Below are 24,388 nucleotides of genomic sequence, written 5' to 3'. Positions count from 1 at the left end.
AGGCTGAGGAAGCCTGTGGCTGCCTCGCTGAACGCCTTCCTTCCTCCTCCCTCCAACACCACAGAACCAAAGTATACTTAAACAAAAATTTTTACAGCGAATTAAGCATAAAATGTTGAAAAAACAAACCTAAGGTTGGACGAATCGCTCAGTGGGAAAGCACCGGCCTAGCCTGTGTGAATCACTGGGTTCAATCCGCAGTAAAGGGGAGAAGAAGCTTCAGGAGCAGTTCCCTTACCCTCAAAATAAGGTATTTGTTATCTTCATTAAGTGGGGATGTCCCTTGAATTAAAAAGTACTTTCTTTTCCTTGTGGGAAAAGGTCACAAAGGAAATAGCCATACATTTGCCAGACAATAAGCAGGGGGGTAAAGAAGTCTTTCTGAATGTTTGACTTTCTGTTTTCTTCTCTTTGAAGAGTTATTTTTTTTATTTTTTATTTTTTTGTCTTTTTCATTTTTATCGGTACCAGGGATCGAACTCACGACTGCCTGCTTGCAAGGCAGGCGCTTATGCCGCTGAGCTAAATCCCCAGCCCCTTGAAGAGTTATTTTTAATACACTAAGAACATTCTGTTTATCTCTGTTTCTCCCTTTTTACACTCAATCTTACCTTTCCAGCACCTTATTACAAACAACAAATGGTCTACCTGTGAGAAGCTGGCCTACCGTCCTTGGGGGTGCCCAACACAAATCCACAGCTGAAAGGCAAGAACCAGTTCTCACCTGCTTATCGCAAGTGCCACAGAGCACGGCTAGCACAGCTGTTTGTGAGTCTTCCAGGTCTCCTTGCCGCCGGGCCTTGCTATTTCTGATTCATTCTGCACGCTGCAAACAGCCAATTTTTCTCGCCTCTCTTTCAATGCTTTATTCCCTCTTCCCCTACTAAACAGAAGCTAAGACCCTAAGCTGTCTGTTACGGCCTTTGCCCACTGCCCCATTTGTCTGTCGCCATGGTCACACTTGCTGCCTCCTCTCTTCCTCTGTCCCTGAACACACACTCCCCATGGCCCAGTCTTACGACAGTCTGTCCTCCCCAGCACTGTTCTTGGTCTTTTCCTCCGTTTTCCACCTTTGTTAACTGAAGCCTCCTTCATCGTCCATCCTCAACGCCACATCCTCAGTGCAGACTTCTTGAGCTCCCTGTTCAATACTTTCCTTCCCCTTTTTCCAATCCTAGAGCTCTATCTGCACCCTTATTATGGTATTTTTGATGTGCTGCCAGATGTCAAGTGTACTTTCGAGCAAGTCCTATCTTTGGCCGGTTTGGTCTTTAAGCATATAGAAGGAGTCTGTAGTGCAATTGAAATGCACCAAATGGCAGTTCACTATGAATATCTGGTGAACACCATCCGAGAGATGAGAAGAAATGGAGATGGACATTCATGGTATGTCAGGCCTTTGTAGGGCAAAAGGAACTTTGTGGATATGATTAAGGATGAGAGAGGGAGAAAGAGAGAGGGGATCAAGCACTATATAAAGTTTCATATGGGGTATGAGGCCCTTTCAGAAGTTCATGGACATTTGAGATGAAAGCCCATGATACTTCGTACATAGAATTGAATGAGACTGTATGATAATCATAATGATGATTGCTACCTACTGAACACTTCCTGTGGTTCATGGACTGAATGCCTTACATATACTCAGCACAACCTAGCAATATGTGAAGTATAAATGTAAAGGTCTAAATTTACAGTTCTGTGACAGGCAATCCACAAAGAATATGGCTTTGGGTAAACACAAGGGAAATTACTCTAAATCTAAGTGACGCTACAGAAGTAAGCCCAGTGGTATTCATGTACTCAGCCTACCTTTGGAGCAGTGACTGGGTATGGAAACTGGGCGACAGTTTTATCCTGTGTTTGTCTCTGTCAGAGAGCTAATGGCTTTGTTCAGTGCACTTTCTGCAGGAGGCCAGGGCAGACTCCTCAAGAACAAATCAGTTAAACTCACCATGAATGAATTTAATCAAAATAAATATTTCAAAGAAAAGTCACACTTTTAGTGGGTATGAGATCTCCCTGGAGTCTTAAAGGAAGAGAAGAGGTGCAGAGAAGGATGACAAGGACCGTGGGTGGACCAGTGGTTGAGAAGTCGTCTTGCTGACAACAGGGTTACAACGGTAATGAAGGAACAGCAATGTCAGAGGCTTTGGGATGGGTTCTGCTGTAGTATGAAGGATATAGTTTCATAGGAATTCATATGTGGAAGGTGGCAGGTAGTGGGGAGAACAGGGTACAGAAAAAAATGAGGACGAGGTAGAGCCGTGGGTTGAAGAGATGAGAGGTTACAGATTGGAGTCAGGGAACAGGAAAAGGAAGGATGTCCTTTCCACGTAAGTACCAGCTGTCTTTACAATAGCAACATGCAGGAGAAGTCCTTCAGCTGTCAAGTCCAACATTCTATTTATCACAGAGCTCATATCATTAGTACTTTTAGGTAAATGTTTACTCCTCTGCTAGATTACAAGATCTTAGAAGGCAGGAACCATGTCTTCCTTCCCCATACTGGACACTATGTCTGCATATAGATGCTTAATCCACATCAGCTAACGTGAATTAAACTCCTGTGCAATGATGACAGCGAAGAAAGATCAGTGTGAGCATTAGCCATTAAGGGAGGGGATTCACAATGTCTTGCTCTTTTATCCAGCATGCCAAGTGTAACTGCTGTCCTAGGACAGATGACCAGCTCATACTGAAGGAAAAAGACAGACCAGAGACCAGTGTCTCCTGTGGGTAATGAACAGAAGCTCTTGAAAGGAGCCATGAATGAGATGCCTTTTCAATCACAGCTTTTGATCCTCAAATGCCTTCTGCTCACAGTTACACTCAGTAACGTGCAGGGCCTACTTCATATGGCAGCTAGAAGATTATCACTGACCATTATATCTTATTTTATTGAAGTATACCTTACATAGGGCAAAGTGCATCGAGCTAAGGGAGAAAAGGCAGTGCCAATTGACAGGTGTATACCTAAGCATTTAGACACTGCCACCTTTATTGAGAACATTTCCAGCCTTTTTATCAGCAGACTCTCTCATGGATCTCCTTCCTCCAGGGAAACCAGCTCTATCAATCACAATTACTTTTGCCTGAAAAAAGTTATCTTAACTGGTTTTATTGTTCACTTAAAGTGTCTGTGCTGCTCTCTATGCTTTGGAATAGTTTCAAGATGTCAAGTATCATCAGACTTTTGCTTAATAAGTCTTGAACAATGACAGCAATGGTCCCTGCCAGATGACCTTTCTTTTCACATCTTCATTAATGAAAGAGACAAGAGGCAAATAAAACAAAAACAAAAACACAGCCATTAGTCTCACCTTGCAGGGAACTGCAGCAGACCCAGTACCAGCTGATCTGGAGCTAGAGCTTCTCTGGAAACACACAGCTATGGCAGGAGAAGGAGCTGGTCAGATAGGAATGTCTGTAGCCTGCTCCACATCAAGTCCCTGTCCCAAGCATCTCTGTCCCTAACCCCCACACACTGAGACAAAACTGGGCCTTCACTTTAGAGAAGGAACACCGGTGTCATAAGCATAAATAAACCACCTCACTACCTCCCCCAGGAAGCTGCCATTTTTACACAAAAAAAATGGTTTGTTTCATTATTGTTGTTAAACGAAATGTTTTACTGTGATGATGGGTGTATGTTAAAGCCACTGGCACTCAGATTTTTTTAGAACACACTGGCATAAAACCAATGCTTTCTTAAACCAGGTACAACAATGTACACCTGTAATCCCAGTAATTTGTGGGATCAGGCAGGAGGACCATAATTTTAAGAGCTGCATGGGTACCTTAGCAAGGTCCTATCTCAAAATACAAAATTAAAAAAGGCTGAGGATACAGCTCAGTGGAAGTGTGCCGAGATCAATCCCCAGTATTAAAAAAAGTCTTTTCTGTTGAATTCAGTGAATGATTTTTCTTTGAGTGTCAGAGAGGTCCCTAATGATGATTCAGCTAATGCAGAGTGAATGTGGAGGTACAGAGCTTGATAGGTGAATCAATACTTCATCTCAAATTACCCGGACTCTCTCTGACTTACTAGGTCTCAGCTCCTCATAGAATAAGTGAAGGAATACTAATGCAATCCAGTTCCCTGGGTACCGCCTGAAGCCAGAGGAAGCCTGTAAAGCCAGCTTTGTCACAGCATATAAATGAGGAGCATAGGTTTTCATAATCAAGCTCAGTTCTAAACTCCTGAGAAATCTGTGCCTCTAGGGGCATAATAATGAATGCATGTAAATGAGTGTTATTTTGATAGCCTCTAAATGTAAATTCACTTTTTTTTTTACTATTAAAGGAGTTTCTACAAAGTCAGTATATTATAAAGTGTGCTAAACAGATAAGATTCATGGTTTGATAAAGCACAAAATCCAGAAGCCCTTACAATAATTACAGAAAAGCAAGTATCACTCAGTAAGACAGCAGACATCACTTTACTAAGAGATGGAGCTCTCCTAAACCTTTCAAACTCCCAAATGCATTCCAGCTTCATGAGACCCCTAGTCTTTCTGCTTCACTGCCTGAACAAAGCTGTAGGTGAAATGTCTTTTTCTCCAGACACACAGCCTGAGTCTAATGCAAAAACAACACGGAGGAAAAAAAGCTTCTAATACTTTTTAGGAAAATTTCATACAATCAAAATTAAAAGTATTGCATCTTATTAAACCAGAAGTCATAAGCCATCACTTCAGTGTTAATGAAATGCCTCTATCATCTAATCAGGCTTTACTAAACATTTGAATAGGTATCCTAGGCAAAGAACATTTTCACCCAAATCATGTTTCTCACAATCAACCAAATACTAACTTGTCTCAACCAACTTCTAACTGAGTGTGAACAGTACACTGGTGGTCTGCTAGTCACATAATTCAAAGTAAATATATATCACAGACAGAGAAGAAAAACATTGTGCCACATATCAGTATGTGTAAAAAGGAGATTCTATACATAATCTGAAAATCAGATCATTTCTGGTATGATACCAAAAATATTAAGAATTCAGCAACCAGAGATTCACAGTTTTGCCAGTATGAGATTCACAGTTTTGTCAGGAAATGTGGTGGTTAATTTGGGCTCTTTGACTGTAATTACTAAGTTTAACACCGTAGACTTAGTATAAATAGGACTCATAAGAAAGAGCCTTGGGCTGGGGGTGCAGTTCCATGGGAGAGCATTTGCCAAGCGTAAGTGAGGCCCTGTGTTTGATCACTAGCACTGGAAAAGAAAAGAAAAAAAAAAAGAAAAAAAACCCCTTTGCTTTTTAAAAAATTCACTGTCCAGTCCAAATGCAATGCCTGGTCTATAATGAGTGCTTGATATGGCATAACTACCATTATTATGACTGTGATTATTACTACTATTGATTCAAAATTTCGTCCTAGGGGCTGGGAAGTTAGCTCAGCGGCATAAGCGCCTGCTTTGCAAGTGCCAGGTCGTGAGTTCAATCCTGAGTATCAAAGCAAAAACAAAAACAAAATTTCATCCTAGCTGTCCAGTGAGCCAATAATGTCTCCAAATCATTATCTTTTTCCAAATAAGTGAGAAAAATTTTTCTTAAGTCTTTACATAATAAAGAGTTCAAGTTATTTTCTAATGCTGACTATGGAAACCTTCCATGGAAACAGAACTCACACCTTAACAGAGACACAAAGATAATGACAAAAGTGTGAAAAAGCTACAGTAATTAGTCCAAGGTATTCTGAGCACCACAATCCCGTGAGGGGGAATCCTAAGAGAAAATTCAAATACAAGGGTAGGAAGAATTACAGCTGATTTTTCTTCTTTTTCTTTTTTCTTTCTTTTTTTTTTTTTTTTTTTTGCTATGAAAATTATATATTTCTTTTCCATTTAAATGGAAGTCAACTTTTAATTTTTATTTTTTCTGTTCAAAATTCATAATTTCATGCACTTCTATTGCCCAGGTACATCTAAGTCTATGCATAATCATTTCCATCCTAATCCTCACAACTTAGCATGAATTGTGTTAACAGAAATGAATGTATTAAATATATTTTTAAAAGTATATCCACTCTGAAAAGTTCAAACCCTCTAAAAAGAATCTTTTCATTTTTATCTATTGCTTCATTTATCTATGTATAGAAACGACAGAAAAAAATGTACACATGAGTTTGTTATTTATTTTCACGTAAAATTCTACTAAACATTTGAATAGGTCTAAAAAAATACAACAGTTACTTTGAGGTTATTTTAAAGAACTGCATACAGTTTTATCACTAATCACAATTTAACTAAATGCTTCTGCTAATATTGGACATTAAAACTTTTAAAGTCTGTTTTGGATTTGCCATATAACGTGTATATCTATTCAGATATATTTTAAGTTGCAATAAATGACTTTACACATCCATGTTTTGTGGTTCTGTGTGATTCTTTCCTCAATCACCAGGTCAAATGCATGAACATACTTAGGATAGTTCTGCCTTACTGCTGTTACCTTCTAACCAGAGTGCACCTGGTTACCATGTTGGTGCAGTTACCACAATTTTAATTTCTTCACTGAATTATGAGCTATGAGCTGACAGGTGTTATGTTAGTCTACATTACTAATGTTAGAGGTGGAATAGTTAAATCTCAGAAAGCACAAGACTTACTTAATGGCATAAACAGACCTCCAACTCAAGTCTCCTGACTCCCTTTGGGACTCTCCACCCTGTCTCATTACTACTTTCTCACTGTCCTCAAAATGCTACCCTTGGATGAACCAAATGACGCTTAGATCGCGTTACAGTCAGAAACCCCCAATACAAATTGATTCAACCAGATCAATGTCTAGTTCTTTTTTTTCCTTTTCTGAGCGTTTGTATGATAACCAGAGGCACTTGAAAGGAGTCTGGTATGAAATCAACAGTCTTTAAGGACAAACAATGTTCATGCAAACATGCTATTGAGAAGTTCTTTTATTGCCTTAAACAGTACACTCAGTGCTGGTGAACAATAGCTCGATCTATTTAATGTGTTCAGGGACAAAGTGAGCCAGAACTAAGTGTCAGAGAATGCGCTTCCTGTTCTGACAGCCACACTAACAGTATGACAGATAAAGCAAACCATGCCCAGCAGACCAGAACACTCCTGGACCCCTATCTTGCCTTTCTTTCTAGTAAAGCCTCTCACCAACAGAACCAGGCACGAATTCCAAATCTGGACCTTGGTCAGCAAGTACACATTCCCTTAAAGCATGACTTGCCCATATCAGCTGAAATTCCCTCCCATGCTATTTCCTCTTCCAAAGTAGTCAAGTTGTAAGCATAAATGCCCTACAGTCATTCTATTCATTCTATTATTTTTTAAAGAGAAGTCTGAAAATGAGAATAGTAGAGTTCCCCAATAAGCAGCTTCTGGCATGGTTATTTATTCCAGTTGAGAATTCCTTCATACTTTCAGAGTGAGGTTCATCCACTCAAATGTATTCTAACAGCCTCAGAACCATGTTTTATTATTAAGTGAAAAAAGAAGTACAGTTACTAAAGGCAAAAACAAGGGGCAAAAGACCATTTTCCTCAGGAAACAACGATAGGAGGGAAATGCTATTTACAATAGAAGTTACCATAGGTAGGCAACTCAAGCTTTTAAAATAAAAACATTTTAAAATTTCATGTCAGTATTTATAAGATTTATGAGTAAAGCATATCACTTGATACATGCTGTATTTTCAAGATATTTTTTGGAATAATCATAACAGTGGGAACACTTTAGAGGTTTGTGTGACATAGTACTTTATTTTCTGGCAGTGCTCGGGGTTGAATCCAGGGCTTCTGCATTTATTACATCCCTAACCCTTTAAATTTTTTTTTTTTTTTTTTTTGAGACAGGGTCTTGCTAAGTTGCCCAGGCTGGGTTGTAGTTTCCTGTCTCATCCTCCCAGTGTTGTAGAATTACAGGCTTGTGCCACCATGCTCAGGCATTTATAAAATACTTTTAAAAATCATTCCCCGTCTTATGCCAAATTTGTTAACATCACTCTTAGAAAGTAAGTCTTCCTGAATCTTGAATTTAAGTAGCCTAAGTCATTAGTAGTATCAGTAAGCACTAAAATAAGCTGGAAACGGCCCATGACAGTCACAAAGAATTACTTTCATAGATTAAGGTGCCCTAGTTCACGCAGAATTTAGCAAAGCAGCAGCAAGGGAAGCACAACTATGGAAGAAATTAACTTTTCATCAGCAATTTGTGCTGCCCTGTGGTATGTGTTCGGATGGACCCCCAAGCGTCATGCAGCGTTTGTGAATGGTTTTGCCTGGCGCTGGGATTGGTGGTGTGAGTGCTGCATCTGCCCAGGGGTGGAGCTGGCATACAATGTAAGGGCAGGTAGAAGATGTGCTTTGCTTTTCTTTTGGCTGTGTTCAGGCTTACTCTTTTGCAGTGGTCCTAAACGGCTGCCCTGCCATGCCATCCTGCCTTGGAGCCAGCTGAGTATAGACTGAACCCCCCCCAAACTGTAAGAAATAAACCCTCCCTTCCCTAGTTTTGGGTGTCAGATATTTTGTCTCAACAAGAGACAAGTAACCAAGATACCCTGTTAATACAGAACATTAAAATAGTATTTTCTACAGTTGAATTCTACAGTGATGACTCACACTGCAGTGACCGATAATCAAGTTGTGTGATGTGTGATGCAGAAATTCTAACTTTTTTCATAGCATCATCTGGATCTCATAAAGCTCCTAGTGGGAAAAATAACAACAACAACAAAAACCAGCCATGAAAGTCAGCAACAGCTTTCACCGGAAAAACAAATTGTTTTCAAAAGTAGTTTAGACAAATGCCTGAAAGTAATTTGCTATAAACAATGATGAACAAAAATCTTTACATAAGAATGTACAAAAATTCTTAAAAGGCCTGTTATGATTGCTTAAAATGTAGTCACATGCCAAAAATGGGATTTAACTTATATACAAATTACATAAAATAATCTGTCAGATCCTACCTTTTTCAGGAACCGAACTCCGTAGGTAAATACATACAGGTAAAATGAAAATCTCCACCTGTAGAAGGTTTAAAAAAATTCTATAATATTCAGTTTATATATCTCACAGCATATTCTGAAAGTCAGGAGGTAAAAACAGTTCATTACATTTGCTCCCCCAACCAGGAATTAAATTTGATGAGCAACTGCTAGCTGAACACATAGACTAATGAGCATGGCTTATAGCAAATATTTTAAATACCAATAATCACTCATAACTTCCATTTAGATGCTGCATTTGCCCATTCTCTGCTCCTTCCCCAACACATGAATGTTCTTGTGAATCACTCATAAAGGGATACTGTTCAACAATGAAGGTGTCTGAATTACTTGCCTGATGCAGTTACTAGTAACTTGACTTAACTTCAACTTGCTTTAAAAACATAAACCTCGATATTTTTAAATTATGCAAGAATGTTTTACTACGAGCTGTTTATCAATATCTGTGTGGATGTTGCTAAAGGAAGCCATGCAGATCAAGAGGCCAAATTACAACTGTGAAAAACCATTTTGCACCATTTTAGGTTGAGCTGGTAGACTCACTTTTGTAAGGAGAAAAGGCTTCAAGGGTTTTTTTTTTTTTATTTTAAATGATTTTAGTGATTTAAATATTTTTAAACATAAAGTATGTGTATGTTTGTTTGTTGATTACCAAAAACCTTCTTGCCCTAGCACTTAGTTTGCAATTTTATTTCTTGTATTTTCTGAATATGAAGAAATGTGACTACAGTAGCTGGCTGGATATCACTAAATAGCATTCTTGAAGTCAAGTTGTTGTGGAGCCTTGGATTATGGTTTGTAAATTAACACAAAGGAGGGAGTGATTAGTCAACTTCAGGTCAAACTGCTTTTTCTGTTTGAAAGCCATGTAAAAATTACAAACAGGGTAACAAAGTGACTTTAGGAGAAGATACAAATGACACACAAAAAGATCTGAAAGAAATGACAGTACATTCAAACAGGGAAAAGAATAATGACACAGGTTTCCCAACAATTGGGCATGAGTCAAGTGTGTACGCAAGTGTCCTTTGACTTTCACAGCAGATCTACTCCTGGGCTGACTCTTGCTTCAAATATTCTGGAATTCAGTTAGAACTGTTAGAGATCTTTGAGCTTCGTGGTGAAAAATCTTCAACAAATAACTCAAAAAACCATAGTTCAAGAACCGTAAAAAGCGATAGAAGGAATAATAATTCAGCCAAAGTTTCCCAATAATAGTCACAAAGCAGGGATTCTCAAACCTCATACAAAAGCTCTTTTGTAAGGAAAGAGGGTTTACTCATATAGTATAAAGTAAGAAACTTAACTTTAACCCCACATTATCAATGTCTTGGTGGATATCTATAATCATCTCTCTGGACTACAAACTCTCAATCAGAAGTTAAAACCAGTATGGACTCAGGCTTGTGATCTTGCAGAAGACAGGGCCCCATGCTTGGCGTTAGACTCTGGGGTCACTATCTGGCACTTCTTAATTACTGAACAAGGGACCCTACATTTTATTGTGCATTGTCTCCTACAAATAATGTACTTGATTGTGATTAAATTCATAGATCCTCCTAATTTAGGGGCTGTTTGTTAATATCCCTTGACCTCAGTCCAAGCTCTATAACGGGAGAGTGGGTTTGTAATTGTAAAGATGACTCAAGGATTTGGTAGTACAAATAATCTCAACTTTCCTGTAATCCCTGCCTCTCTTTATTGTTAGGGAACAATCCTGCTCCGTGGATTTGCCTCTTTTTCTGTCTCCTGGAGGCCAATGAATTTGCAACTCCTTTATTAAGTGATTTATAACCACTGTTTCAGTTCTAAGACTATTGTTAGCAGGCAGTGATCAAGCACCTTTTATGTACAATAAAAATTTTATAGAAGCTATTGGAATTCCTAATATTATGTGTATGCATTTTATTTCATCACTAAAATGACCCAGTTTTCATAAGACATGGGTTCTATTACGGGAACACTGATGCCTCCATCATCTGAATCACAACTTCTGATGAATATTTACAAGGCAGAGTTTATTTCCATAATATATCTCCAGGAAGCAAAATTTTCAAGCATTTTGGAACATGAAAAACTTTTTTTTATTTGAAGAGTCTCATATAAACACAGTTTTAAATGCTTGCTGCCAGCCCATGGTATAAATTCTTCTAACTTTCCACCTAATTTTTTCTAAAGAAAGAGATAGGTAAAGCTGTATGTAATCACAAAAAGTAAAACATGACCTTCAACTATTACTAAAATTAGGGAAGAAGTCTTACAATGGCAAATGAATAATACTGCATTTAAAGGTTTGATCAGAGAGACAGAGAACAAACTACGAACCTTAAAGGAAGTGGGAAATTTCGTATCAGCATATCTATTTTTTTTCCACTTTTTGCTGCCTTGCACAGAAACAAAAAATCCCTATCAGTCAGAAACCTCGACAGCTTTTCGTCATGAATGATGGTGATGTCTAAGACGGCAGGGAATTCTCCTTTCTCCTGCCTCAGTTAATGTCTGTTATTTTTTTAAACAAAGAAGGGGAAGTACTTCGAATCCTGGCAGTTTTAGTTGCAGAAAAACAACTAAATTTAGGGAAAAGATGAGTTTGAAAGTGCTGCATTCTTACATAACCATATACTGTGTAAAGTAACCGAGAACAAGATATTAGAGATAGTTGCTTTATAAGAAACTCATCTAGTCCGCTGAAAATGGGCCAGCATCTATAAACATCAACCTGCTACAAGTTCAGAGATCTAAAGAAGAATTTTATTAACAAACAAGAGGATAGAGAATGGGGCCAAGGACAACACATGCATGCTTTCTGTGAGTGCGTCTATAGATGGGTATTTCAAAATTCAGGAGGACAATAAAAATAATAGCTAAATGTCAGCATGAATCGACTAAGTGGTACTGATTATGGAAAATAAAAAGAAAGCTAATGATTCAAAGGAAGAACAATTTCCTACAGATGACTTTCTACAGGAATTGGAAGTAAACTTTAGGGCACTATTTGGCATTATCAATACAATACAAGAAGACATGATCTCAAAAAAAAGCAAAAGTAGAATGCCATAAATCAATCAAATGTTGCTTGGCAAGACACAAAGAGAATATAGGGTTTTAAAAAAAAAAAGATCATTACTCAGACTCCAAAAATGAAGCACAGCATCTCTCATGAGGTTGGGGGTGGGGTGGATGCATTAAATCGTTGATACAGATAGACAGTGAACATTTCAACAAGGCCCACAGTGGGAAAAGATCCTAGATCCCTGGGACCAAAAAATATAGTTACAACTATTTCTGAGAAAATACAAGTAAAGAACTGAAATAGTAATCATAATCAAAGACACAAAGCTGAACTAAAGAAGAAAAAATAACTGAACAGTATTCCAAACAGTATCAATTCAAAGCTATATTCTGACAATAATTTTGAATCCTATGGTAAAAGTGAAATGAAGAATCCTTCAGTTTTCAGGCACAAAAACAAAAAGAGGTCAACACATAAATCAAATGAAAATGAGTCACTGTAAAAGAACAAATATCTAGTTGCTCTTAAATTTCTCCCCAATTTCTAAATGACAGAGAAGGCTCAAGCAAAGGAACTTACTGCCAGTCAAGCTGTCTTTCATTTGTAAAGGAGTTTGAAATATATTTTCATAATTGAAAGCCCTGAAAACATGTCACTAGTTAATGCTTAAAAAAATTGCTAAAACATGCTCAGACCCATTCAAATCCATCAGATTAAAAAAAATCTTAGAATAAAAAGACTACATAGTAACACAAGTAATTGCCCCAAATTTCATTGCTAAATTAAATGTAACTTATCAGGTAATAATATAAAATATTTAGTGATAATCAAAAGATAAATCCTCAGGCTGGATGAAACAGGAACTAAAGAAGAAATGCATTAAATTCATTGTCCCAAAAGATATTGTTTTGACTACAAAATAAATACATTTTTATAAAAACTTGAAGATGAATCCTGGTTAAAAACAGTAAGTTGAACACCAATATTCCTCTGTACTTTAATGAATGGATCAATAAATTAGCAGAAGAAGGACCTTGTTAAGTGAAGCATAACTCTCAAGGACAAAAAACAGTATGGTGGACAGTGACCCCATTTGGTGGCATGGAAAGCAGAAAAGAAAGGGTTGCTAGCTTAGTTAGCTGGAATAGAGCCCGAGTCTTAAGCTGCCCGTGGCAAATGCTCAGAAAACCACAGCATCACAAAGACTTCGGAACAGGGAGCTCTGCTGGCACCGGCAGCCTAGGGATTAGCTTGCCCAAGGCTATGTAGTTGAGAAGGGGCAAAACCAGAACAAACCTGCCACTGACTTTAAAGACCTCTGTCAAATTCTGCAGGATAAGAGCACACTCCTTTGCCTAGAGAAGCCAGTGTGCAATACCATTTGCTCAGCTACAGAACTCTTCTATATCCATAAACCAGAAATTAAATGGAAAGTCAGTAAAAACTACCACCTACTGAATATGGCTTTTTATACAACGAGACTGGCCATGATTCTTTGTTAAAATCAAGACTAATCATCTGTGCCACCCGACCAGAATCAGAGTGTTGATATCTTGTAACTTGTTGCTGAATGGCACCCAAATGGCACAGGGATCCTGAACTATGGAGGATGCAGAATGGGGGAAAGAAAAAAAAGAGTAGACCATAAGATTAATTCAGCATATCTTTCTGGGGAGAACAGGGCAGACACAAAGGACTAATTTTATGTACAATATTTATGAACTGTTTTCTCTGTACCGCAATATTTTCTAAGCACTCTAGAAATAACTTATTTAATGCAACTACTTCACAAAACAAAGTGGGCACTATTATCATCATCCCTACTTTATTTTTTCTTCCAGATAAGGAAATAAGCACAAAGCAGTTTAATAGTTTTCCAAAGGCCACTCAACTAATACGGGAGAGTTAGGACTGGAAGCTAGGTAGTGTGATCTCAGCATCTAAGTTCTTAACCATTAGGCTATGCTGCTTCTTCCTGATTTGATACAACTGAAAATCAAAGACAATGTATTCAGTCAAAATGGTTTTCGCACTTAGTGGATATGAACAGATACCATACAATGAGAATAGCCTCTAATGAACAGAAAATAGCTCACTGGAAATCTGGGACAAAGGAGGACTGCACTGGTATTTCTTTTCAATACTAGTCAGTGTGTTTGTTAGACAGCTTTCCTTTACTGTGACAAAATACCTCAGATGTTTAATTATGAGGAGGAAAACTTTTAGTTCACAACCTTAGAGGATTCAGTCCATGGTTGATTAGCCCTACTGCTTTGGGCTGGTGGCAGTACAGTACATCACTGTGGGAGTGTGTGGTACAGGGGGCCTGTTTACATCACAGTAAGAATTTAGAATCAAAGACAGTTAATTTTGGAATGGTCTAAGGATTGCAAATTATTTTTATGGGGTGCAAAATATTCTCAAGCACAAAAAATTCATGTGTGATTGTTTTCATTATAAAACGGAATTAATTTTGACACATTTCTCACTTCTTTTATCATCTAAACAAAAACAAACAAGTGAACAATATTAACTCGTTTATTATCAAGTGTTTAAAGTAATTTGAACTAAAGCTCTTAGCTATGGCATGGAAATATTTCTTTCACAAATTTAACACAATATAAATCACCTTGCTATATTTTAGAAATTATTACAGATGAAGTGAAATCAGGCAGTTGGATAAACAAGCAAAATATATTTAGGAATAAGTTAGTATAGACTTTATTGTAGTCATTTTATTGCTAAGCACAAAGTGGTGTAAAACTCCACTTTTTTAGTCAAAACTCATAAGCTGATGATTCCGTAATTTATTAAGGCACAACATATTACATGCAGCTCTTATACAATGAAGTAGAGTACATCTGGGTTTATAAACAACTTATAAGAATGCTTCTATATTGTTTCTGATGTACCCACTTTCACAATTTTTTATTTTTCTTTTTGGAACTCAGGGTCTTCTCATTAGGCTGTATCCCAGTTCTTTCTTATTTTTTATTTTGAGACAATGTCTCACTAACTCTCTACGTTGACCAAGCTGGACTTTGAATTTGCAAACTTTCGGTCAGCCTCTCAGAGTGTTAGGATTACAGGTTCTGAGTCATTTTGTCTGCCATTTCCACAAACTTTGACCATGACACAATTAGGGTTTCCAGCTTAATAGATATAAGTCATCTTGAACTCCTTTTCTACTCACAGTAAGTTTTTTTTGGAGATCACCTATTTTGTAAAATAATAATGACAGCTGGCATTTCTTGACTATTTACTTTGGTCCTCAAATGAAAGTCTTACAGACTTCTATAGTTCATTAGAACATGTGTTTAGTACATAATGTTTGCATGCCTTGCGTGGAGTCAGCAAAGCTATACAACACACGCCAATTCGTTTTTTCATCCCCCATCCTTTCCTTTCTTTCTCTCTCCATCTCTTGATTCCTTTCCCCTAAATGAGCTATCTCTCTTTTTTTCTATTATCTTTCATTTTGCTCTTTATTTTACTCTGGGTTTCTCATAGAAGCAAAGCCATGTGGTATGTAAGATGTGCACCTGATTTGTTTCACTTAACATCATGGCCTCCAGGTGTATTCATTTTCCTATAAATGACTCAAGTTTATCTTTCTTTATGGCAGAATAGTACTCCACTACATGTAAATACTACATTTTCTTTAACCATTCATCTGTTGCTGGATATATGGGCCACTTGCAAAATTTAGCTATTATGAATTGTGCTGCTATTAACATGGATATGCATGTATCACTGCAATATGAGGTTTTTAACTCTTTCAGGAAGGTACCTAGAAGAGGAGTAGCTGAGTCCAATGGAATTTCTAGTTTTAGCTTTTTGAGGAATTTCTGTATTGCTTCCCAAGGTGGTTATACTAGTTTATAGTCCCACCAACAACATAGAAGGGTGCTTTATCCCTGCAGTCTCTCCAATATTTGCTATTATGTAATTTCTTGATGACAGCTTTTCATTTTGAACTAAGATAGAACCTCGGTGTTGTTTTAATTTACATTCCTCTAATGGCCAGAGATAGCGAGCATCTCTTCATGTATTCATTAGCCATTTACACTTCTGTGAAGCGTCTATTCGTTTTGCTTATTTTTTGATTGGGTCTTTTATTTTAGGAGTTGAATATTTTAGTTCTTTATATATTCTAGATATTAGCCCTCTGAGGAACAGCTGGAAAAAAATTTTTCCCATTGTATAGGTTTATTTTATTCTTTCAGTTGCTGCTTTTTATTATTTTTTCTGTGCAGAAGCTTTTTAATTATGTATGACTCCATTTGTTGATTCTTGGAAATATTTTCTGTGCAACTGGGGTTCTGTTCAGAAAGTTCTTGCCTTTGCCCATGACTCCAAAAATTTTACGTATCTTGTCTTTCAGCAGGTTGTTTCTATTTTAACATTTTAGATCTTTGATTCATTTTGGTTTTTATTTAGTACATGGTGAGAGATAATGGATCTAGATACAATCTTCTGCATGTAGACAGCCAGTTTTCCTAACAGTGTCTACTTAAGACACTATTTTTTCTCCAGTGTGTGTTTTTGGTCCCTTTTTTTCAAAGATCAAATAATTCAATGTACTTGGGATTGCTTTGCCACCCTTTATTCTGTCACACTGACCCTCATGTTTGTTTATTTATTGCTGCTATTTTTATTATAGTACCTTCATAATATAACTTCAAGTCTGAAACTGTGATATGATGCTTCCAGCTATGCTCCTTCTACCCAGGATTACTTTTGCTATTCTGAATCTCTTCTGGTTCCATGTGAATTTTAGGATTATCTTCTCTACTTCTGCGAAGAGCGCTGTTGAAATTTTGACTGGGGCTGCATTAAATCTGTGTAAAAATTCTGGAATGTCGGTTCTGCCTATTCAGAAGAGTCTTACATACATTAACACATATCTTCTGAGACTCCTCTGAGAGGTTCTAGTCTTTCCCACCACATGGGTAGGAAGATGGGACTTAGTAACTTGTCACAAGACACAGCAAATGGCAGGCTTTCAATTTAAATCCAGGCAAGCATTGATGATTTTAACACATAAATTAAGTTTTGTTACTGTGAAACCCACTGCAGTTCTTTCTTGCATCACAGTACACACAATGAAACTTCTCTGTCAGCTGCTATCATTTCCGTTTTGCTTCCCTTTCTATAGTTTTTTTTCTTCCTTTCTCTGAGCAGTATAAGGCACATGCTCAAAGTGGAGTGACTCCACTGCAAGCCTACGCAAAGATGATATTGTAAACATAAACTGCACGTCCTGGCAGGAAACAGCTCACCAAAGGCAAGAATTTGGTCTTATTTCTGATTTATTAAAAGTTCAAAAAACTTCTGAATATATAAGCCAGAACTACCTGATCTTTCAGTTTTTTTATTTTCTTGAACCATAGACTCTTGTAGTCAACTAGGTAGGGAGTTTGGGAGTCATCTACCATCTTGTTCTATAGATAAAAACATGGACCTAAAGAACTGTGCAACTCTCCTACATTTATAGGTAATGTGGTAAAGAAAATGAAGACCCCCAGTTTTTACAGTAAGTCTCTTTCATCTTCACGTGGGGTCCTTGCATTATTTTGCATGTAGTGAGTCCAATGTCACCATGCAGACTCCATTGCACGGTATTAATGCTACAGACATCATCTTCTTCTTAGCCTGCCACGGGCTTTTTTAGCCCAAGTTACTCCCTACATAAAGATTAGGTTTTGGAGGTTGCTGGCTTTTTAAAAAATATGTATTATACCATGTTTTTTTTTCCAGCTTTACTGAAATATAAATGAAAAATTACATCACAATGATCTGATGCACTTTATGAAATGACTACCACAGTCAAGTTGGTCTAAGCATGTGTTACTTTACCAGGTTGAATATTAAAACCCCTGAACTGATTTACCTTATAACTGAAAATCTATACCCTTTGACCAGTATTTATCTCCTTTTGTGCCTATCTCTGGACTTAGGTAAACACTATTTTACTTTATTTCTAGAACTTCACTGGCTACCATCCTTTAAGATGAGCCACAGACCTAAGTCTTGGTGGGCTGGCTGATGGCTGTACTCGAGAACACTTTTTTTTAAATGGTCTCCTTTTGAAGTTAACTATTCCTGTTGACTACCTGGACACTGACTTTATTGCTTGCTTAATAGCAGAGATGTTCCTTAATTAGAAAGAAAGCAAATTATCTTTCATTTCATAAACATGTCCTATATAATCTATGTAATCTAAAACTATCATGAATGTTTACATTTTAAAAAATTATTACAGTAAACAAACATTGCCATTAGCTACCCGCAAAATACCGCCCCTCACTTATAACAGACTTATCCAATCATTCTTACTCAAACAGTTCTGGAAGTTCTCTTTCATGAGTGTCTTTATGAGGTTCATAAAAAATACAACAATGCTGCTGGCACATGTCATTCAATGGAAAGGCGGCTTGTCAAATTATCACTGTGTGTCTTCATCCACCTCATTCATCAGATCAGCACCACATGACTCTTGGGCCCCCAAGTCAAACTGACCATGAAATATAAATGTTTTGTATCAATTCAGGACACAGAGGCAATGAAAAGCACTCACTAAAGAGGACTCCAAAACTACTTCAACTAGAGGTAAGAACAATGGGATACGCCTGGTTGAAGTGACAGGGAGTATTTTGAAATGGATTAATGGCAATGTCTTTTTACTTTAATGAATTTTTGAAATTTAAACATTCTCCATAGTTTTTAATCATATGTCTTATTTTTAAAAATGAAATAAAGGGGCTGAGGATTTAGCTCAGTGGCATAAGTGCCTGCCTGGCCAGCACTAGGTCATGAGTTTGACCCGAGAGAGAAAGAAAGAAAGAAAGAAAGAAAGAAAAAAAGAAAGAAAGAAAGAAAGAAAAAAGATTAAGGATTCCTCTTGGAAAGTCTAACAGTCTAACCTCCCAGAGTTATTTCAAATCTGCCCCACTTTAGGAGTCTAAAGGAACACCACAGTTAAATAGGAAGATGGTATTCACACTGTGAGCTGATTATGCAGTCTTGGGTTCTTGTCTAGGACAAACATTTCCTGAAGTTGTTTTTACCTCCACTGGGAACTCCAACATTTTCTCTTCTTTGCTGAAGGCTCAAGCTGTTTCTCTGTTTGTGAAGCAACAGAACTAACAATGCAAGTCACTGACACTGGAATGCAAATGTATTTATTTTTCATTTCCCTTGAAAAGTAATTTGAGCATGAGAATTTTCTGTATATTACTTATGCAAAAAATGTCTTAAGCACTCATACAAAGTCTGATATATGCAATGCACTGCTATATTTTTCATATGTGCACATACACACATACAAATACTCACATATGTACCCTCCTCTTCCCTCAAAAAAGAACAACTGCAAATATAAACATCAAGTTCAAAGTAGATATTACTTCTGAAGGGTACAGAACAGAGGATACAAGGGAACTTTGGCTGACTTTGCAATAGTTACTCTTTTAAGATAGATTCAGATAGAACTGAGTTTTTGTTATATTTATTCTCTATTTTAAAAACACTTCAACATCAAAATCTAATGCCAATAAGAATTCTACTTATTAAAAATACATGAAGTCTTTTCCTTCTCACACATCTAGAAACTATGAATGACATTTGACATAGAGTCTCTTTCCTCTACATTTTGGGGTCCTGTGGTTTTAAAGTGAAGACTGGAAGTGGTAACTACAGCAGAAGTGTCAGGAAAAGACTCTGTGATACCCTGCTGCTGAGTGATCTGAAAAAAGCAGTACAGTACTCCAGGCATCCTTTCTAAGGATCATAACTTATTTTACTGTTTTTCTGTCATTATATTCACACTTTTTGAGCTAAAATTGCTGTTGGAAGTAATTCAGGTACTCTGTGCATTTTACACTTAGTTTGGATTGTACTATGTTCAGTTTCTTAAATTTAATTTTGTTTTGTTTATTAAGTTCTATTAACATCAGATTGACTCATTCTTCAATCCTTTATGGAGCTCTACCCAATCTCACTGTCTAGATTTGTCAAGTGTACAGAGCAGGGCAGAATTCAGCATTGTTGGCGTTGGACCTTCCCAACATCGTCCTGCCCCCATATCCTACTTACAATGCATCTGCCAAAAATCCACACTCATAAAGTAGATCATTGTGCCTATAAAATATCTCTCATTTCTTCTAGAATTCCTCAAAATATAGGATAAATTTCTCCTAACATCCACTTAAAGTCATAAGAGTGGCCACGATTTATGGAAGTCAGACAAAAGTGAACATATTCCAGCTAACAATTATCTAAGGTAAGGATAGAAATAGAAATAAGACCAAAAAATATTTTAGTCAACATGACTTTGCAGCATGTACTTGTAAATGTCACAGTTTTTACATGTGAGGTTGAGGCAAAAACTGCCAAATATTTATTATCATCTACAGTGAAATTAATCACGTCCCTTATCTGAAAGCAGACTGAAGACAAGAAGACACTTGTCAAGCACTGAAGGCTATGACTATGTGAGAAAGAAAATCGGGCCAGCAGTTCCAAAGTTCTCAAAATGTAAGGATATTTGACTTTAAGAGGGAAGGAAATTTCTCCTTTACTACCCTATTAGTGTCGGTTTTCTGCAAAAGGTCACCGAGTTTATGGGATGTAAGTGGAGACCATCACAGACTCCCTAAACCCATGTCTACAACTGCAGCCTAAGATTTCTTTAGTTTCTGCATCTGAAAACAAGAACTAAAATATCTAATTCTCAAGTTTACTAGGAAAAGTCAGTAAAAAGGAGAAAAACAGGGTGTGTGAGAGGAAGGACAGGACTAAAACCTATGTTTCTGAAAAAATTTGTTATTAATTTAGTGGCCCTGATATACCAGTTACACTGCACAGACATTTAAAATCGTAGCTCACCACTTGAAGTCCTGAGATGTATATTTTACATATATATGAGAATTCATATAATGCATATGTGTGTATATACATATAATATTTATGTGTCTCTAAACACACATTTATGCAAATTAATCTGTGTATGTCAAGGATCTTCCGGTAGAAAAAAAAATTGGAAACAAATGTAGCCATGGAGCATTCTGACCAATAACTAACAATTTCTCTTTGGAAGCAAGGATTCTATCCCTAAGATACGGCTAGAACAGACTAACAATCTGTTATCCCTGAGAATTTTCCCAACAAATGTTAATTCCCACTCCTGCATTAAAAAAAAAATAAGCCTTTCACAAAGTCTAACATGCACAAGTCTTTCACAAACTTACACGCACAAAAACATTTGTGCTGACCACTTGAAGTCATCTGAACTAAGGTGCTCACATATCAGCTGCAAACATATTGAATACCTCGTGGTCTATATCCCTGAGGCCATGTCAGTCACTGTGAGAATGGGAAGACAGTGCACTGCCCACTTGAAATGAACATCCTGACATCTGGCGCCAGCTATTGTAACACGGTATTAGCATATTGTTACAGCTGATGTATAGATGCCCCCCAAAGCCTCATGCAATCATAGTGTTTGAGGGAGGTTATTAGATCATGAAGATGTGATACTTATCAATGGATTAGTCCACAGATGAGTTTATCGTTAAATGTGGTATCATGAGGTGAAGCCTGGTTGGAGAAGGTGGGTCACTGGGGATGTGGACTAGAGGGGAGAATCTCCCTCTCTCCTCCCTTGATCTCTCTCTGCTTCCTGCCTCCATGTCATGAGCAATTCTCCTCTGCCATATTCCTCTCCTGCCACCCAACCTTAGAGCCAACTGACTATGGACTGAAACCTCTACAAACTGTGAAGCAAAATAAACCTAGCAATCAGAAACAAACCAAGACACATGCTAACTGAAAAGCTGTAACTAGCAGCGTAAACAATGGGCAAGTGTGGGCCTGAGCATCACAAAACACTGTAGTTATCTTCTGATGCTCTCAGAATGATCTTGAGCAAGTTCCTGTCTCTCTTCTGGAGAGATAATCTGACCTTTAAGGTTTTATTGAACTTGTGCATTTTAAATCCAAGTACTTATATTAGTTAAATCTTACTGCTTGATCTTACAATATTCAACAAAAGTGACATTCTGCTTTGCGTGAATCACTGCTGATTTGTTCTTTCCTTTATCTCAGTGCTGTCTCTCTTGTTCCTTGTCTGTCAGCCCATCATTAGCCCCCAGTACCCATATGCTCTGCACCCACATGCCTCTCACAGGCTCTACACCACTTGACACCCAGACACCAGACCTACGCATCAACATAGCCACCTAAGATGCAAACTTCCAAATCACACATTTGTTACCTTTCTCCTAGGAATTCACTGTATTTCTGCCTTCCATCCCTGTCAAGAGTACTATTATCGACCTAGCACCCCATTCTTGGGTCCACTTTCCCATTCAACACACTTACTACATCAGTTATCACATCTCAAAAGTTCTACTCTGAAAGTACTACTGTACTTTCATTTACTTCCTTTGCTTGGTCTCCTCTGTGTCTTTCCTAGACCATCACATCTAGTCTTTTTTCTTCCTGGGGAGGTGAGCTAGCATTAGCTGAGTACCACCACTAAAAGGCAGACTTTTAAACCAGCTAAGTGATCAGACTAATCAAGAAAACAAACAGGAGTGAAGTTCAGAATTTGTATTTTGGCGTGAATAAGAGTTTCTCTTTTTATAGCTAAATCTACACAGAAATCCATAGTGGGGAGAAATTATTTGCAAAACAAGAACAGAACAAGAAGAGTTGGTGATCTTAAGAAGTGCTCTTCAGAGAGATGATATACACAAGGCACTGTCACAAAAAGCAAGTCTTACCAGTCCAAAGGTCAACACACCCATTAGCCCTGTTCCTTAAGAATTCTCAGCAAACCTATGCCTCAGATTATTAACCTCTACAAAGGGCAATTTACAACTCTGTCCCACCTTCCCTTAGCAGGGTGAAGTTGATCAGCTGTTATCCCTGCCTAGCCTGGGACCACCTCTTGAGGTGACAGGATACTATTCCACTGAGTCACATGCTGACGCTTCTCCCTTTCGCCGATCCCTCTCTCCCCTACTCCCCTTCCTCCTCTCTTCCCCCTAGCCTGCCCTCTCACTTTAATCCTGAATTTTCTCCTTTATTATCTCAATTTTACAAGGTCTTTCTAAATTTTTCTCTGGTCCATTTCCCAAGGCAAAAGCCCTTGTCCCCATAAGATACTGCTCTAACATTAAGATAACAGTTATCCTTTCAATGTCCAAAACCAATTGGCTTTTTCGTCTCTGAATAAAAATTTCTGTCTTAAATCTTCGGCTCAGGACTAGTTCTCCGGAAACCACATTCACACACCTGACCTGGAATACTGTGTCCACAATCTTCACACAGACTGCCTGATCTGGGGCACTCCCTGTGCTTCTGTCTCTCCCTCAAAATGAGACAGGAACACCTACTTCAAAGAGTTAAAATGAGGATTAAAATAAAGCAGTGTTTGTAAAGAAGACAGAACAGAGTGAAACACGTGGCAAATGTTCAACATCTCTTAACCACCATGATTTTTAAGTAGCTGGTATGTGAAATGCACTCAATAAAGGATTTCTGAATTAAGTTTATGGTTAAATATATGGGACAGTAGCAGAGGCTATACAGACTACCAAACTAGAATCTGACTCCAGAATCTGCACATGTTCGTTTGCACATAAGATACAGATGCCAAAGAGGCTTGGTTAAAGAGTGGGGTGACATTTTTGATATTCTATTGCTTGTTACTACATGTATGTGCCGAAATTTGATTGACTTCTTTTTTTCCTTATTTGTAATTTTAAACTTGTTTAATAATTAATGTTTCAAAGCTACATGAGATTGCTACCCCATTAAACCTGTACATGGGACAAGCAGCTCCAGAAATGTTCTGAATAAAATCTGGTAAGGCTGGGAAGTGAAAAGTACAGCACTAAATTTCCATAACATGGTGTTAAAATAAGACACGATACATGAGTAAATCAACCACTTAGGACGGACAGAGGAACAAAATGAGTTTCTGAAGCTTGGAGTTCTTCTGAGTAAAAATTTATTCTAATGATCTAATGAATCCTTGCTTAGTTCTCACAAAATGTTCAGTCATCAAAAGCAGAGACATACAATCAAAGAAATCCTACTTGTAATTGGATTAATAACCAAATGGCCATTGAATAAGCAAAAGAGGCTGAGGACTTACTAAATGCCAAGACACATTACTGCTACATGACAATAGGATAACTATGATGATGTCATGGTCTCTCCCTCAGTGGGGCTGACAAATTACAAAGCTGCTTCCTACTCAGCAAATCTAAGGCAGGCTTCCTTATTTTAAGCCAATCAGTGATCTGTCTGCACTCCCAGCTTGTGACAAGTTCAGAAAAGAATCTCTATCTCAAGGTCATCCTGCTCTAACG

General features: G+C 37.6%; 1 protein-coding gene across 3 annotated transcripts in view; it reads right to left on the bottom strand.

Annotated features, from left to right (window-relative positions):
* The window catches only part of Cers6 (ceramide synthase 6), a 267,795-nt gene that overhangs the window by 96,846 nt on the left and 146,561 nt on the right, over positions 1 to 24,388 (bottom strand). For all 3 annotated transcript variants that reach the window (XM_063259221.1, XM_003478656.5, XM_003478655.5), the window contains exon 4: positions 8,954 to 9,011. In XM_063259221.1, coding sequence (XP_063115291.1) covers positions 8,954 to 9,011 — 58 coding nt within the window. The remainder of the gene's footprint in view (positions 1 to 8,953; positions 9,012 to 24,388) is intronic.

Source organism: Cavia porcellus, unplaced genomic scaffold, assembly GCF_034190915.1.
Source record: "Cavia porcellus strain 051 isolate PalLab524CR breed Dunkin Hartley unplaced genomic scaffold, mCavPor4.1 scaffold_12, whole genome shotgun sequence".
Classification (NCBI taxonomy): domain Eukaryota; kingdom Metazoa; phylum Chordata; class Mammalia; order Rodentia; family Caviidae; genus Cavia; species Cavia porcellus.
Note: the sequence above shows the minus strand (reverse complement) of the source record. Positions and strands in the feature narration are given on the sequence as shown.